This window comes from Condylura cristata, unplaced genomic scaffold (assembly GCF_000260355.1).
Source record: "Condylura cristata isolate star-nosed mole 26May11 unplaced genomic scaffold, ConCri1.0 scaffold00010, whole genome shotgun sequence".
NCBI lineage: Eukaryota > Metazoa > Chordata > Mammalia > Eulipotyphla > Talpidae > Condylura > Condylura cristata.
The window spans coordinates 3,381,619-3,393,724 of record NW_004567111.1 but is presented as its reverse complement, the minus strand read 5'-3'; the positions used below and the strand labels follow the sequence as shown (position 1 = coordinate 3,393,724).

Genomic DNA, 12,106 nt, shown 5'->3' with positions numbered 1-12,106 from the left:
CACCCCCCAACCCCCCAGTGACTTTCTATTTCCTCGCACTCTGTCTGGACTGTTGCAGTCCCGCCACTACATCAGCTTCCATTCTGGATGCCCCTCTTGGCTCTTTGAACCCGATGTGCACCTTCTCCTTTGCATTCTGTCCTTTTTCGTGGCACTGTCGTATTCCACCCTTCTGCAATTACTTGTTCACCTTCTCTAGGGGGGTGCTGGGTACTGCACATCATCTTCTTTTTTGTCCCTGCAGTTCCTGCTCCAGTTAGTAAGTGCTCAGGAATCGCTGACGAATCGAATTCAGTGAAAATTCTCTCTTTAGACCAGGGCTTCCCTGGAGCCATATCAACATCACCTGGTAACTGATGAACATGCATATTCTTGGTTCCCAGACCAGGCCTCCTGGTACCACCACCAGGCACTGGGGGTGGTAACTGCCACTCTGGTTTAACAAACCCTTCACACTCATGAGAACTGTGGTCAAGCTCTTTCTGAAGAGCTGCTGCCAGCCTCCTTATCAAGAGCTTGATCTTCTTTTGATTGAAAACTCAGTGGTCTTTACCTGGCGTTCAGCAGAGCCTGGGGGAGTCTGTGGTTGGGGGAGAGCGCTTGGCCCCCAGGCCTCCTAACTCCCTTCTGACCACAGCCATTCTGCTTTGGCCTGCTTTATGAACCAGCCTGTATGTGAACACTCCAGGCAGAAGTGGTTCCATGTCCAAACTGGTAAATTAGTGGTCTAAATAGAGGTTGGCAAACTCCAGCCCGTGAGCCAGACTTGCTTTGTAAATAAAACTTTATTGGAACACAGCCATGTCCATTTGCTTACAGGTCACACCATAAGGGCAGAGGTGAGTACTTTGCCTGCCCATGAACCACAGCCTCAGTTACTCTCTGGCCCTTTAAGAAAAGTTTCTTGGTCTCTAATCTAAATTAATCATAATGTAAGTTAATTTAGCATATTTGGTTAAGTACCTTGAATAAGGAATAAAACTTCCCTGAGTGGCACAAAGCCCATAAATGTTTCTCCATAGAAGAAGAACTATCTCGAGGCTTCTAGAACACCAAGACCTGACCAAGGAGCATTTGCAGCAGACAAAAAGATGTGAATATAAGAAGAGCACATTTTCTTACATAGCTCCTTTGTCCCTGAAAACCCGGCTATTTTCCGAGACATCAAAGTGATTGTGCTTTGTAGTTACACTCGACAAGTCAACTGCTTTGTAATTCATTTGACCAAAGAAGGAAAGTGTGAGATAAGACTTAAAGAGCTATAAGTAATGTTCTTTCACTTGGCATGCTCACAGTTGTTGACGATTTCAAGAGCTTTCCCAAGTCAATTATAACATGTTTGCAATTATCGAGCTTGTCAGGCATCTATAGGACCACATTTGCATGTGACCACTCTAGCCCTCATGTACGGTCAAGTTCAATCCTGAAACTGAAACACTGATTCTCTTCAGAATTTTAGTTCTTGTAACTCATTAAGAGTTGCCTTTGGCCCTCCCTGGTGGCGCAGCGGGTTAAAGCACAGCACTGAGAATCTAAAGCCGCTTCTGCATGAGTTCGATTCCTGCCTGCCCCGGAGGTGACCACATGGTGCGGCAGACCTCTCCTGACCCGCCCACTGCTCCCCTCAGCAGTGTACTTCATCGATCTGCCTGTTCTGCTCCCTACTCCGTCTCTGGTGAATCCTCTCACCCTCCGCATCTCTGGCCTGTTCCCCAGTTCTGTATAAATAAATTAATCTTTAAAAAAAAACCCAAAAAAACACCACGGCAGAGGCCCTCCCTGGTGGTGCAGCGGGTTAAAGCACAGCCCTGAGAAGCTTAAGCCGCTTCCGCATGAGTTCGGTCCCCGCCTGCCCCACAGGTGACCACAGGGCGCGGCAGACCTCTCCTGACCTGCCCGCTGCTCCCCTCAGCAGTGTACTTCATTGATGTGCCTGTTCTGTTCCTCACTCTGTCCCTGGTGAAGCCTCTCACCGCCCCTGAGCCTCTGGCCTGTACCCCAGTTCTGTATGCACAAATAATGAATAAATCTAAAAAAATACAAAAAGAGTTGCCTTTGGGGTCCTCCAGCCACTGTAGTGTGAGTTGGATCCCAGGCCCTGGAAGTGACCCACATCGTGGGGCAGACCTCTCCTTTCTCACTGCTGCTCCCCTCAGCAGTGTACCTTGTACATCTGCCTGTTCTGCTCCCCACTCTGTCTCTGGTGAAGCCTCTCACTGCCTGCACCTCTGGCCTGTACTCAATTCTGTGTGCATAAATTAAAAAATTTAGTGGGGAGCAGAGTGGGGTCAATTTTGAAAACTGTCAGGGAAACACAACAAAAATTGCAGGTAGACCCATCCGTTGTCATGAGGAAAATACAGATTTTGGCAGAAAAGATGGCTGGGTCATGCAGGTTTGCCTTGGGGGTTGGGGTGGGGCAGAAGTAACAATCTGCAGGCACGGTATAGGTGAGACCCTGGACAGTAAGTTTAAGTTTATTTTACTTTATTTTTTCCCGTAAGTTTAAGTTTAAACTGGGCCTGGCGTGGTCATGGGGCCTCACCAGTTCTGTGTGTCTGCAGGGTGCAGGTAAGGTCTGGCTCCATGGCCCCACTGTAGCGCCCCATTCTGGTCTCAGTGGTCTGTACCTTAGTGACCAGAAAGTCCGTCAGGACAGCCTGGCTTGCAAGCTTTTAACTACTTCAACCATTTTTAGGTTTCAACTTGTAGTGGGCCATTAGTGGATGAATAATTTAGTTTTATTTCCCAGGAGATGCAAGTAAATGAAACCTCAGTTAATGATGAAATATTGAGTGATGGTAAAACATGTTTCTTAAGGTGGTACTTTGGAAATGTCTTCACAACTCATTTGGCTAAGAATGCAGTTCTGGGCGAGGCTGTCCAGCACACGCGGACCTGTCTCTGGAGTGTTCTTTACGCATCACTCGGCTTGTGCGTTCATGGGAGAGTACATTTTTGAAACTTGTTCATTATCTAGAGTTTATATTTCCACTGCTAGATCAGAGGTCTGTAGATCGGGGTAACAACCCCCACCCCAAATTGTGCACGGTGGTAAGTACAGCCTGGGGGCCATCATTGGCTTGTCTGTTTTGGTTTAATTCTGAAATTCCAGGGGCTGTATATCTTTTCTAAAAGCATGTGTATAGTTTATAAACAAAAATGCTCATTCAGAAATTTCTAGTGGGAGATATGCACAGCCAGAAAAGTGAAGACCGCAGTCTCCACGCAAGGGTTAGATTTCATGTGCTCACTGTCTTTCTGAGATAAGTGAGAGTGTTCCTGGAAGGTTTTGGTAAGTGGCGATGGATTTCGGCTTTTTAGTTGGCTGGGTTTGCTTGATCTGAGTTTCAGTCTATAGGGCAAGACTGAAATCGAATTCATTGATGTCCTTTGTGTCTATCAGCCGCTTCTCGCTCTTCCGACAGTGTCCCTGAGTTCCTAAAGCCTGTCTTCTGTCCCTCACTAGACATTTCTGGAAAGCTCTTTGTGGTCTCTCAGTTTGTTTGTTTTTCCCTTTGTAGCTTCGGGGGCTTTGTCGAAGTTGACCCATGGACTGAAAGATGAATCGCTGGCTTTCATCTACCATTGCCAAAATCATTACTTCTGTCCGATTGGCTTTGAAGCCACGCCCGTGAAGGCTAACAAAGCATTCAGGTAAGCCTGTCGGCACTTCAGTGGCTGCTTTGCTAGGAAGTTGTATTGTAGGAACCGACAGGAATATGGAGTCACATAGAAAAAGGAAGACTTGGTCAGACTGTTTTGTAAACATATCCGCATGTCTGCGGTATTGCACCGGGTCAATCACGCCTTTACTGTCCCCTTGCATACTGAGTCCTGCCCGGTGTCGAGACAAGAGAAGGACACTCAGCAACTTATGCCCAATACAAAACAGCTATCAAGGATGTTCTATATTATGTCTCGGTGTCCTCACCCAGTGTCTCAGTGGACAGTGGGTTCCATGATCTGGCCTGTCGCAACTGAGCACTTGACAAAGCATCTTCCGTTGTCATGGTGAAAGCGTGAAATTGACTCAAGCCCAAACTCTAAAACCGGCCTCCTCTAGCATGCATGAATGTTTTCTTTGAGCAACGAAATAGCTTTTATGGTGGAAGTGACATGGTCCGGAAGCGACTGCCTTTATTAAACTCTTGAACCTATTTTGTATTTAGCAGAGGTCCCCTTTCTTCACAAGAAGTAGAATATTGGATCTTAATCGGAGAATCCAGTAGAAAACACCCTGCTATTCACTGTAAAAAGTATGTAAACTTCTCATCTCCCCCTTTAACTTAGCTAAGATTGATGTTTATCGAAACGCGTCGCTCCTGATGGTTGATGGGGGTGAGTGTGCCTGGGTCAGCACTGCTGCTCTCAGGACATGCCACCTGTCGCCCTGACGAGTCCCTCTGCTCCCTCTCCAGTTTAGGGACCATCTCTGCAGGGTCTCTGCACTATACATTGGTTACATTGGTTTTGCTTGATCTTGAACTTCATGTAAATAGAATTTACAATAGTCTTTCGGGTTTGGCTTCTTTACATTATGTGACACTTTGAGATTCATTGTTTTGTCTTGTGTTCCTTCTTTTTTATTTTTTTTTAAAAAGTATTTATTTACGCATATAGAACTGGGGTACAGGCCAGAGGTGAGGGGCAGTGAGAAGCTTCACCAGAGACAGAGTGGGGAGCAGAACAGGCAGATGTTTGAAGGACACAGTTGAGGGGAGCAGTGGGGAGACAGGAGAGGTCTGCTGCTCCCTGTGGGTCACCTCTGGGCTGGGTGTTGAACTTGCACTGAAACAGCTGCGGCCAGTGTGCAGTGCTGTATCCCAAGCTGTTGTGCCACCAGGGAGGGCCCCATTTTTTTTTTTTTTTAAATGCTGACTAGTATTGAGCTGTGTCAGTAACTGCAACTTGTTTCCTTCATAGACATTTGGATTGTTTTTGCATTGGTCGGTTGTGACTGAAGCTTTTAGCAACACTTATGTCTACATCTTTTTAAAAAATTGAAATAGCAGCTTTAGGGGAAACTAGTTCACATGCTATGAAATCCAACCTTAGAAACATGCCATTCAGTGGACTTGAGCGTATTCATAGCGAAGCATCGGTCACCACCATCTAATTCCAGAACATTTGCATTCTTGAGAGAAACCACACAGCCATTGGCTGTGCCCCGCTGTCCCTCCTCCCCACCCCAACCACCTCTAACCTCCTTTCTGTCTCTGCAGGTCTGCCTACAGCGGACTTCTGTGTCTGCGGACTTCTGTGTCTATGGAATTTTGTGTCTATGGACTTCTATGTCTGTCTTTTTCCACTTAGAATAATGTTTGGGTGGCCATCCATGGCATAATGTGTGTCATTAATTTCATTGATGTTTGGGTGGCCATCCATGGTATAACGTGTGTCATTAACTTCATTGATTTGGATGGTCATGCATGGCATAATGTGTGTCATTAACTTCATTGAGGTTTGGGTGGCCATCCATGGTATAACGTGTGTCATTAACTTCATTGATTTGGATGGTCATCCATGGCATAATATGTCATTAACTTCATTGAGGTTTGGGTGGCCATCCATGGTATAACGTGTGTCATTAACTTCATTGAGGTTTGGACGGTCATCCATGGCATAACGTGTGTCATTAACTTCATTGATGTTTGGTCATTCATGGCATAACGTGTGTCATTAACTTCATTGATGTTTGGATGGTCATTCATGGTATAACATGTGTCATTAACTTCTTTGATGTTTGGATGGTCACCCATGGCATAATGTGTGTCATTAATTTCATTGATGTTTGGATGGTCATCCATGGTATAATGTGTGGCCAAGAAACTTTGTGCTATGTGAATATGCCACACTTTTGCAAGTCTTTTGAGGACATATGTTGATATGTTTTGCTTCTCTTGGCTAGCTGTCTAGGAGTGGAACTGCTGTGCTATAGGCTAGATGTGTAGTTGAGAAACTGGAAGAAGGTTCTCCAGGGTGGCTGTACCACCCCACACCCACCAGCAGTGCAGGAGTGGCCCAGCTACCCAGTACTCTTCACCAGGACCGGATAGTGTCATTCCTTTTTCTTTTTACTTCAGATGTTTAAGGTTTTTGAAAGTGTCTATTGTTCCAGGCATATTGAGGGACAGTTGCCATAAAATTGTGTTTATCTAAAGTGCATATTGTACTGATTTGTTCAACACACACATAGTAAATGAGTAAATGATCACCACAATCAAGCATTAATTAACCCATCAACTCAGTGCCTCCCGTGTGTGTGTGTGTGTGTGTGTGTGTGTGTGGTGAGACCATTGTTGTTCTGCTCTCCCAGCAAACTGTGGGTGTTCACCTCCATCCTAGGAACTATCATTGCTAGGCAGTGACACCCCCAGGCCCGTTGTTTTTTGATGTATTATAAATTTATAAATAATACACGTCTAAAGTCTCCCGGTTATTTTCTGGGAGTATTGAATATTGCCCATTTATCAAACTTACTTCTTGTAGTTGTAGTTTTGTCATGCGAAGCTGCCATTTGCAGTTACTTTGGCTGTTCTAGACAGTCATCATGCTGCCTGGCCATCTGTTGAAAACATACTGACTAAAAAGGCAATGTGGACAGCTTTTACTTAACCTGCAGAATGTCATCTAACAGTAGACATAGATTTCAGAGGAAAAGTAACAATTTGAACAGAGCCTTGGTAAATAGAACTGTCATTAAAACTTGTAGCTGGCCCTCTCTGCTGGCAAAATGGGTTAAGTCTCAGCACTCTGAAGCTATCAGCAGCCCCTGCAGCACGAGTTCAATCCCCGGCCAGGGAGGGGCCCATAGGACACAGCAGACCTCTCCTGTCTCCCCGCTGCTCCCCTCAGCAGTATGTTTTGGTCAGTCCATCTGTTTTGCTCCCCACTCTGTCTCTGGTGGATCCTCTCACCCCTGCATCTCTGGCCTGTACCCCAGCAAAAACAAAATCAAAACTAGTAGCGAAGCCTGGAAATAATCCCTGAAAGTATAGTCTTTGTCATCAAAATGAGAAAATCCTAAAGCTTATTAGCTGGAGCCATCCTGAGTGTGTTACTACCGAGTGGGGTACCGGAGCAAGGACCCCGGGGAAGCTTCTGTGACGACGGTTTTTGGTGCTTACAGAAAACTGAGCTTTCTTCTTTTTACTCTAGATGGGCAGATATCGTTACTGATCTAAACACTCAAAACCCAGAATATCTAGATATCCGGCACTTGGAGAGGGGGCTGCAGTATCGAAAAACAAAGAAGGTAAGGACCCATCACGCTCTGAGTTGCTACTCAACCCACCAAAATGTTGTGTCGCCCCAGCGCCTCTAGCCGGGATCACAGAGTCCCCGTTCAGGCCATTTAGAAAGCAAAGTGAAAATGATGCTAAGGATACAGGAGCGGATGGCGCCCACAGCCCCGGCTCAGAAGGGGCCGTTCCTGCCAGAGGACACCAGCCCGGCCGCGTAGAGTGCCTGTGGGACTTGCACGTTCTGATCTTTTTGCTGATTTGCCTCCCGAAAATGACCATCTCTCAATATTGTCTTATTGTCAGATGAACATTCCAGACACACACTGCCCCGCCCGAGGCCCAGTTTTGCAGTCTTGGCCTAGCTCGGCCAGGTGTTCACCCCTGAGCCACACTACCTGTGGGTGTGGAGAGGGATCAGCTGCTGGGGCTTCTCAGGGCTAGGCAGACGCTAGCTTGAGCAGACCCCCCATTGGTGGGACCCCACTAACATATTGACTTGAGAGCGGGAGCGGAAGACCTTGGTGTCTGGGGTGGAGGGTGGCGGCAGGGAGGCATCTGGGAAAGGTCTTCTGGTTCCTGTGGGCATTGCTATGTCTTTGCAAAGGCAGCTGGTCAGGAAAGATTCAGGATCCTATGAGTTAGTGGCATCTGAAGGGAAAAGTACTCTTTTGAGGCAGGTGAAGGGGGGTGTGGGGATTCACAGGTACCCACACAGCAGCAAAATTCATTTCCCATCCCTCTCTACACTCGACTTTGTTTCTTAGGTTGGGGGAAATCTGCACTGCATCATAGCATTCCAGAGACTGAGCTGGCAAAGATTTGGTCTTTGGAACTTTCCATTCGGAAGCATCAGACAAGATTCGCAACCTCCAGCACATGGCCATGGAATGGCCAAGTCGGAGAGCGAAGACAACATCTCCAAGAAGCACCACGGACGTCTGGGACGGTCTTTCAGTGCTAGTTTCCATCAGGACTCGGCATGGAAAAAGATGTCCAGCATCCATGAGAGAAGGAACAGTGGGTACCAGGGGTACAGTGATTACGACGGGAATGACTGACCGGGCCGGCAGGGGGCCGCCTGCGTGACACAGCCGGTCCTGGAGGGCGCGAGGGAGGAGACCGCGCCGGTCCCTGTTACACTGGGACAGATCGTGCCGTTGCAGACATCACCTCGTCCTCCTCCAGTAAAAAGCGAGTATGAGTGTGGTGGGGGTTTCAGGTAGATAAGCAGATAAGCACAGATGACTGTCCTCTTAGGCTTAAAAGTGTTCAAAGTGTATGTAGATGTTCTGGATCATCTCATGAAATCCAATAAAAGTGCATCTAAACCAAGTAAATATACATTCACTTAATAGCATCATGATTTGAAATAGTTCAGCATGAAATGATTTCTGAGGGCTCAGTCCCCAGACACTTTTTGCATAGTTCATTCTAAGCTAAAGAGAGAGAGGGTGCTCCCTGCCCCTAAACACCCACCTATCTGGGGATTATCAATTTCGAGTTTGCTCTCTGGGTTAAATCTCAGCTCCAGTTACTTAGCGAGTCTAGCAATTCCTTTACTCACAGCCCTCCCTTGCTGGCCTCATTTCTTTCCTGCTTCACTTTCTCAGGATTCTCAATAAAGAGGCAAAGGAGACTCAAGAAGTGGGTCTCTTCTATGGGTGCAAGTGGATAATGTGGTGCATTGGTTCAGGAGATCACTGGCTTTCTTCACTTGCTGTGTTTCTATCAAATAGTAGAATGTTAGGTCTGGAGAGGCCTCTGCAAGTTTAGAATAGACCTTGTTGTAGGACAGAAGAAAGAATGAGTGGCTTGTAGTGTTTGCAGGCCTGAGGTGATCCGTGAAATGGGACCCCCTGATCTGATTGTGCCTCAGCCTGGAGTCAGGGGTTGAAGACGGCAGGGCAGAGGCACGAGACACCCTCTCCTTCATGGGCAACTGTTGCCTGCCAACTGTGACAGCTTTCCTTTTTAGACCTCCAGACGGGGAGCTGTTTGAAGCGAGCTGAGCGTGTCGTTCACCATGTGTGGGTTCCATGCTCTTGACCTCCTGTGTAGCTGCTGTCACTTCCTCCTCTGCTGCCAACCATGACTCACCAACTACTGGGATCTCTTATTCTTTCATGTTAAGGGCTTGTTCCAGGACCCAGAGTGTAACATGATTATTAAAAGGTGCTGGATATTTGGAAACCATATCACAATGCGCCTCAAGGAGAGGGTTTTATTTTTTAAATGTTTTCATTTTCTTCTCCTTTGAATGTATAGCCATTATCCATTCAGACATGCCTAGCCTACAGAAAGGGAGATCTATGATGAAATGGTGACTTTCCTGAAGATGGTATTTTGCTTGAAATGCAAAGAACTGAAAGATATGTAGGTTGTTGGTTTTGTTTACTTCATACTGGAACTTTTAAGATGTTTTCATCAAATAAAGTTTTTGTTTTCTACTTTTAGTCATGTGAATGCTTTGAATGTTTGTTTGGGCAGGAAACGCCCTTTACGGTTGTTGAAGCTCTTGATAATTCCAAGTAGTATGTTAAAAGAAACCATCTTGTACCTGACTTTCATAATCAAAGAGATAACTTGCATCACAAAGACTAACTTTAGATCTCTAGAAGACTTATCTGGAAAACAGACAGTAGGAAATGTCATTCTGTTAACTTGAACCAAATGAGGTTGTCATTTCTGTAGGTCAAACATGGCTGAATATCAGACATTTCATACAATGAAAACAGTATTTCAGAGAAGTAGGTAGGAAAAGTCACATGGAAAAGAGAGATGTAATATCAAATAAGAAATAAAGGAATAGTGACACCTAAGAAAGATGAGCTGATGCAAATTGCTCACTGATCACAGTCCACTTCTATCAGTCTTGATGAATATAATCACTTATGGTCACTTGGCATAAAAATTGGCAGTTACTTAGTGCACCCTGGGGTTTAAGTGATTGCTTTTTTTTTAGAAACTGAGCAAATGACTGCACTCCTCTTGCTCAAAATAGTAACACTCCTGGTCTACTGAGTTCCTTGGTTTACTCCATTGAAGCAAGGAAGGTTCCAAGCCTGCTCTGCACTAGGCAACTTGGGACCTTGGGTGAGCAAAGGTTCATTTTTCTGTGTTTATTTGGTAAACTGGAGTAACTACTTATTTTATGACTTGTTTTGAAGCATATGAATATATGTTAAGTATTTAGAACAGTGGCTGTAGCTAGGAGCTACTTCTTAAGTGCTTGCTATTCTCCAAAAGGTGTGTTCATCCTCTAAGTAAGTTCTTTCACAGGAATCTAAAGGAGCCAATTCTTTGTACTGATATATACATGCCCCTTAGATGCTATTTCTATAAAAGAGTATTTTACTTTCAAGAAATGTTGCTCTAGGGCCTCCCTGGTGGCCCAGTGGTTAAGTCTTAGCACTATCAAGCTATCACCAGCCATTGCTGCAAAAGTTATACTCCCAGCCAGGGAGCTGACCCACATGGTGCAGCAAACCTCTCCTGACCAGCCCACTGCTCCCCTCAGCTGTGTTATTTCTGTACTTCTGCTTGTTCTGCTCCCCACTCTGTCTCTGGTGAATCCTCTCACCGCCCCCCACACCTCTTGCTACACCCCAGTTCTTATATGCATAAATAAAAAAAAATTTTTAAATAAAAAAGAAATGTTGCTTTAGTTTTAGAAACTCACAGTATTCAAATGCCACCTGGCTTTTTTTTTTACCCAGCTCTTAGGTAGTAAATAATGTTCACCTAGAGCAAATCCTGAAACTGTTCCTTTGCCACTCTATGCCTTATCACTAGACCAAGCTGGAGCTGAAGCTGTCATGGTCCCCAACTTGTCTTCTCTGGTACAGGCCAGGTACTCTGGGCCCTTCCCAGGCTGCATTCGAATGTCCCCATAGGTTGTCTCCCTCTGTCGGTCCTCAACAAACTCACTTGAGTACTTTCTCCTCTTAGTACTTTTAACTATTAGGTGTTTTATGTAAAATCATCACTCTCAAGGCAACCCAAGAAGACAGTGGTATCTGTTTATTCAGACTGGTGAAGAAAGTTGCTCTGGCTTATAGGCTGTCTTCCATTGCTAGGGGTGTCATAATAAAACACCAGACTGGGAGGCTTATACAGCAGAAATTTATGTTCTCACAGTCTCAAGTCCTAGACAGGTTGGGTTTCCTCTGAGCCTCTCTCCTTGGTTTACAAATGGATGCCTTGCTGTCCTCACATGGTTTTCCCACTGTGCATATAACCCTAGCGACCCAGCAGTTCCTCTTCTCAGACAGGCACCTGTCACCCTGATTGGGGCCCACCTTAATGACTTCATCTTAACGTATTTACCACTCTTTTAAAGTCCCCTCTCCAAATGTAATGACATTCTCAGGTGCAGGGAATTAGAACTATAGCATGATTGGGGCGGGGAGGGGAAGGGAGGCACAATTCATATATTCATGTCCTAACATGATATTGCGATATGACCAGACAGGGTCTGAACGCCATCTGAACAAGCCTCCCAAATTTCCCAGGGAGTTTTCTCTCAGCAGGGTGCAAGATGCCCGAGAGAGCTTGAGAAGAGGTTGAAACAGTTATGGAATCCTATCTCTGACAGAGGTGAACTGGGTCTAGGTTAACTCACATGACTACTGTGAACCATGTTTGGGACTAGATGTGGTTTGGTTAAAAACTGATTTCTGATACAGTTGTCTTAAGAGAGCCTTTTAACATTTGCTCGTTTCTTCAACCTTCACCTGCACCGAGTGTGTATCTTTCAGTAGTTAAAATGTGCATTAATATGATGTTACCGAATAATTGCCGGAATTAAGCGCTTGCATACATCGCCTTACTAACAGCCTACGAGATGAGTTTTATGCCTA

General features: G+C 45.6%; 1 protein-coding gene across 3 annotated transcripts in view; it reads left to right on the top strand.

Moving 5' to 3' along the window:
• BIVM (basic, immunoglobulin-like variable motif containing) overlaps positions 1-9,700 on the top strand; it is a 25,503-nt gene extending 15,803 nt beyond the window's left edge. For 2 of the 3 annotated variants that reach the window (XM_004680046.2, XM_012723251.1), the window contains exons 7-10: positions 3,525-3,657; positions 4,173-4,259; positions 7,162-7,258; positions 8,012-9,700. In XM_004680046.2, the coding sequence (XP_004680103.1) occupies positions 3,525-3,657; positions 4,173-4,259; positions 7,162-7,258; positions 8,012-8,305 (611 nt within the window). In that variant the 3' untranslated portion in view covers positions 8,306-9,700. The remainder of the gene's footprint in view (positions 1-3,524; positions 3,658-4,172; positions 4,260-7,161; positions 7,259-8,011) is intronic. The other variant, XM_012723252.1, reaches the window with a different exon arrangement.
• The last annotated feature ends 2,406 nt before the right edge of the window (positions 9,701-12,106 follow it).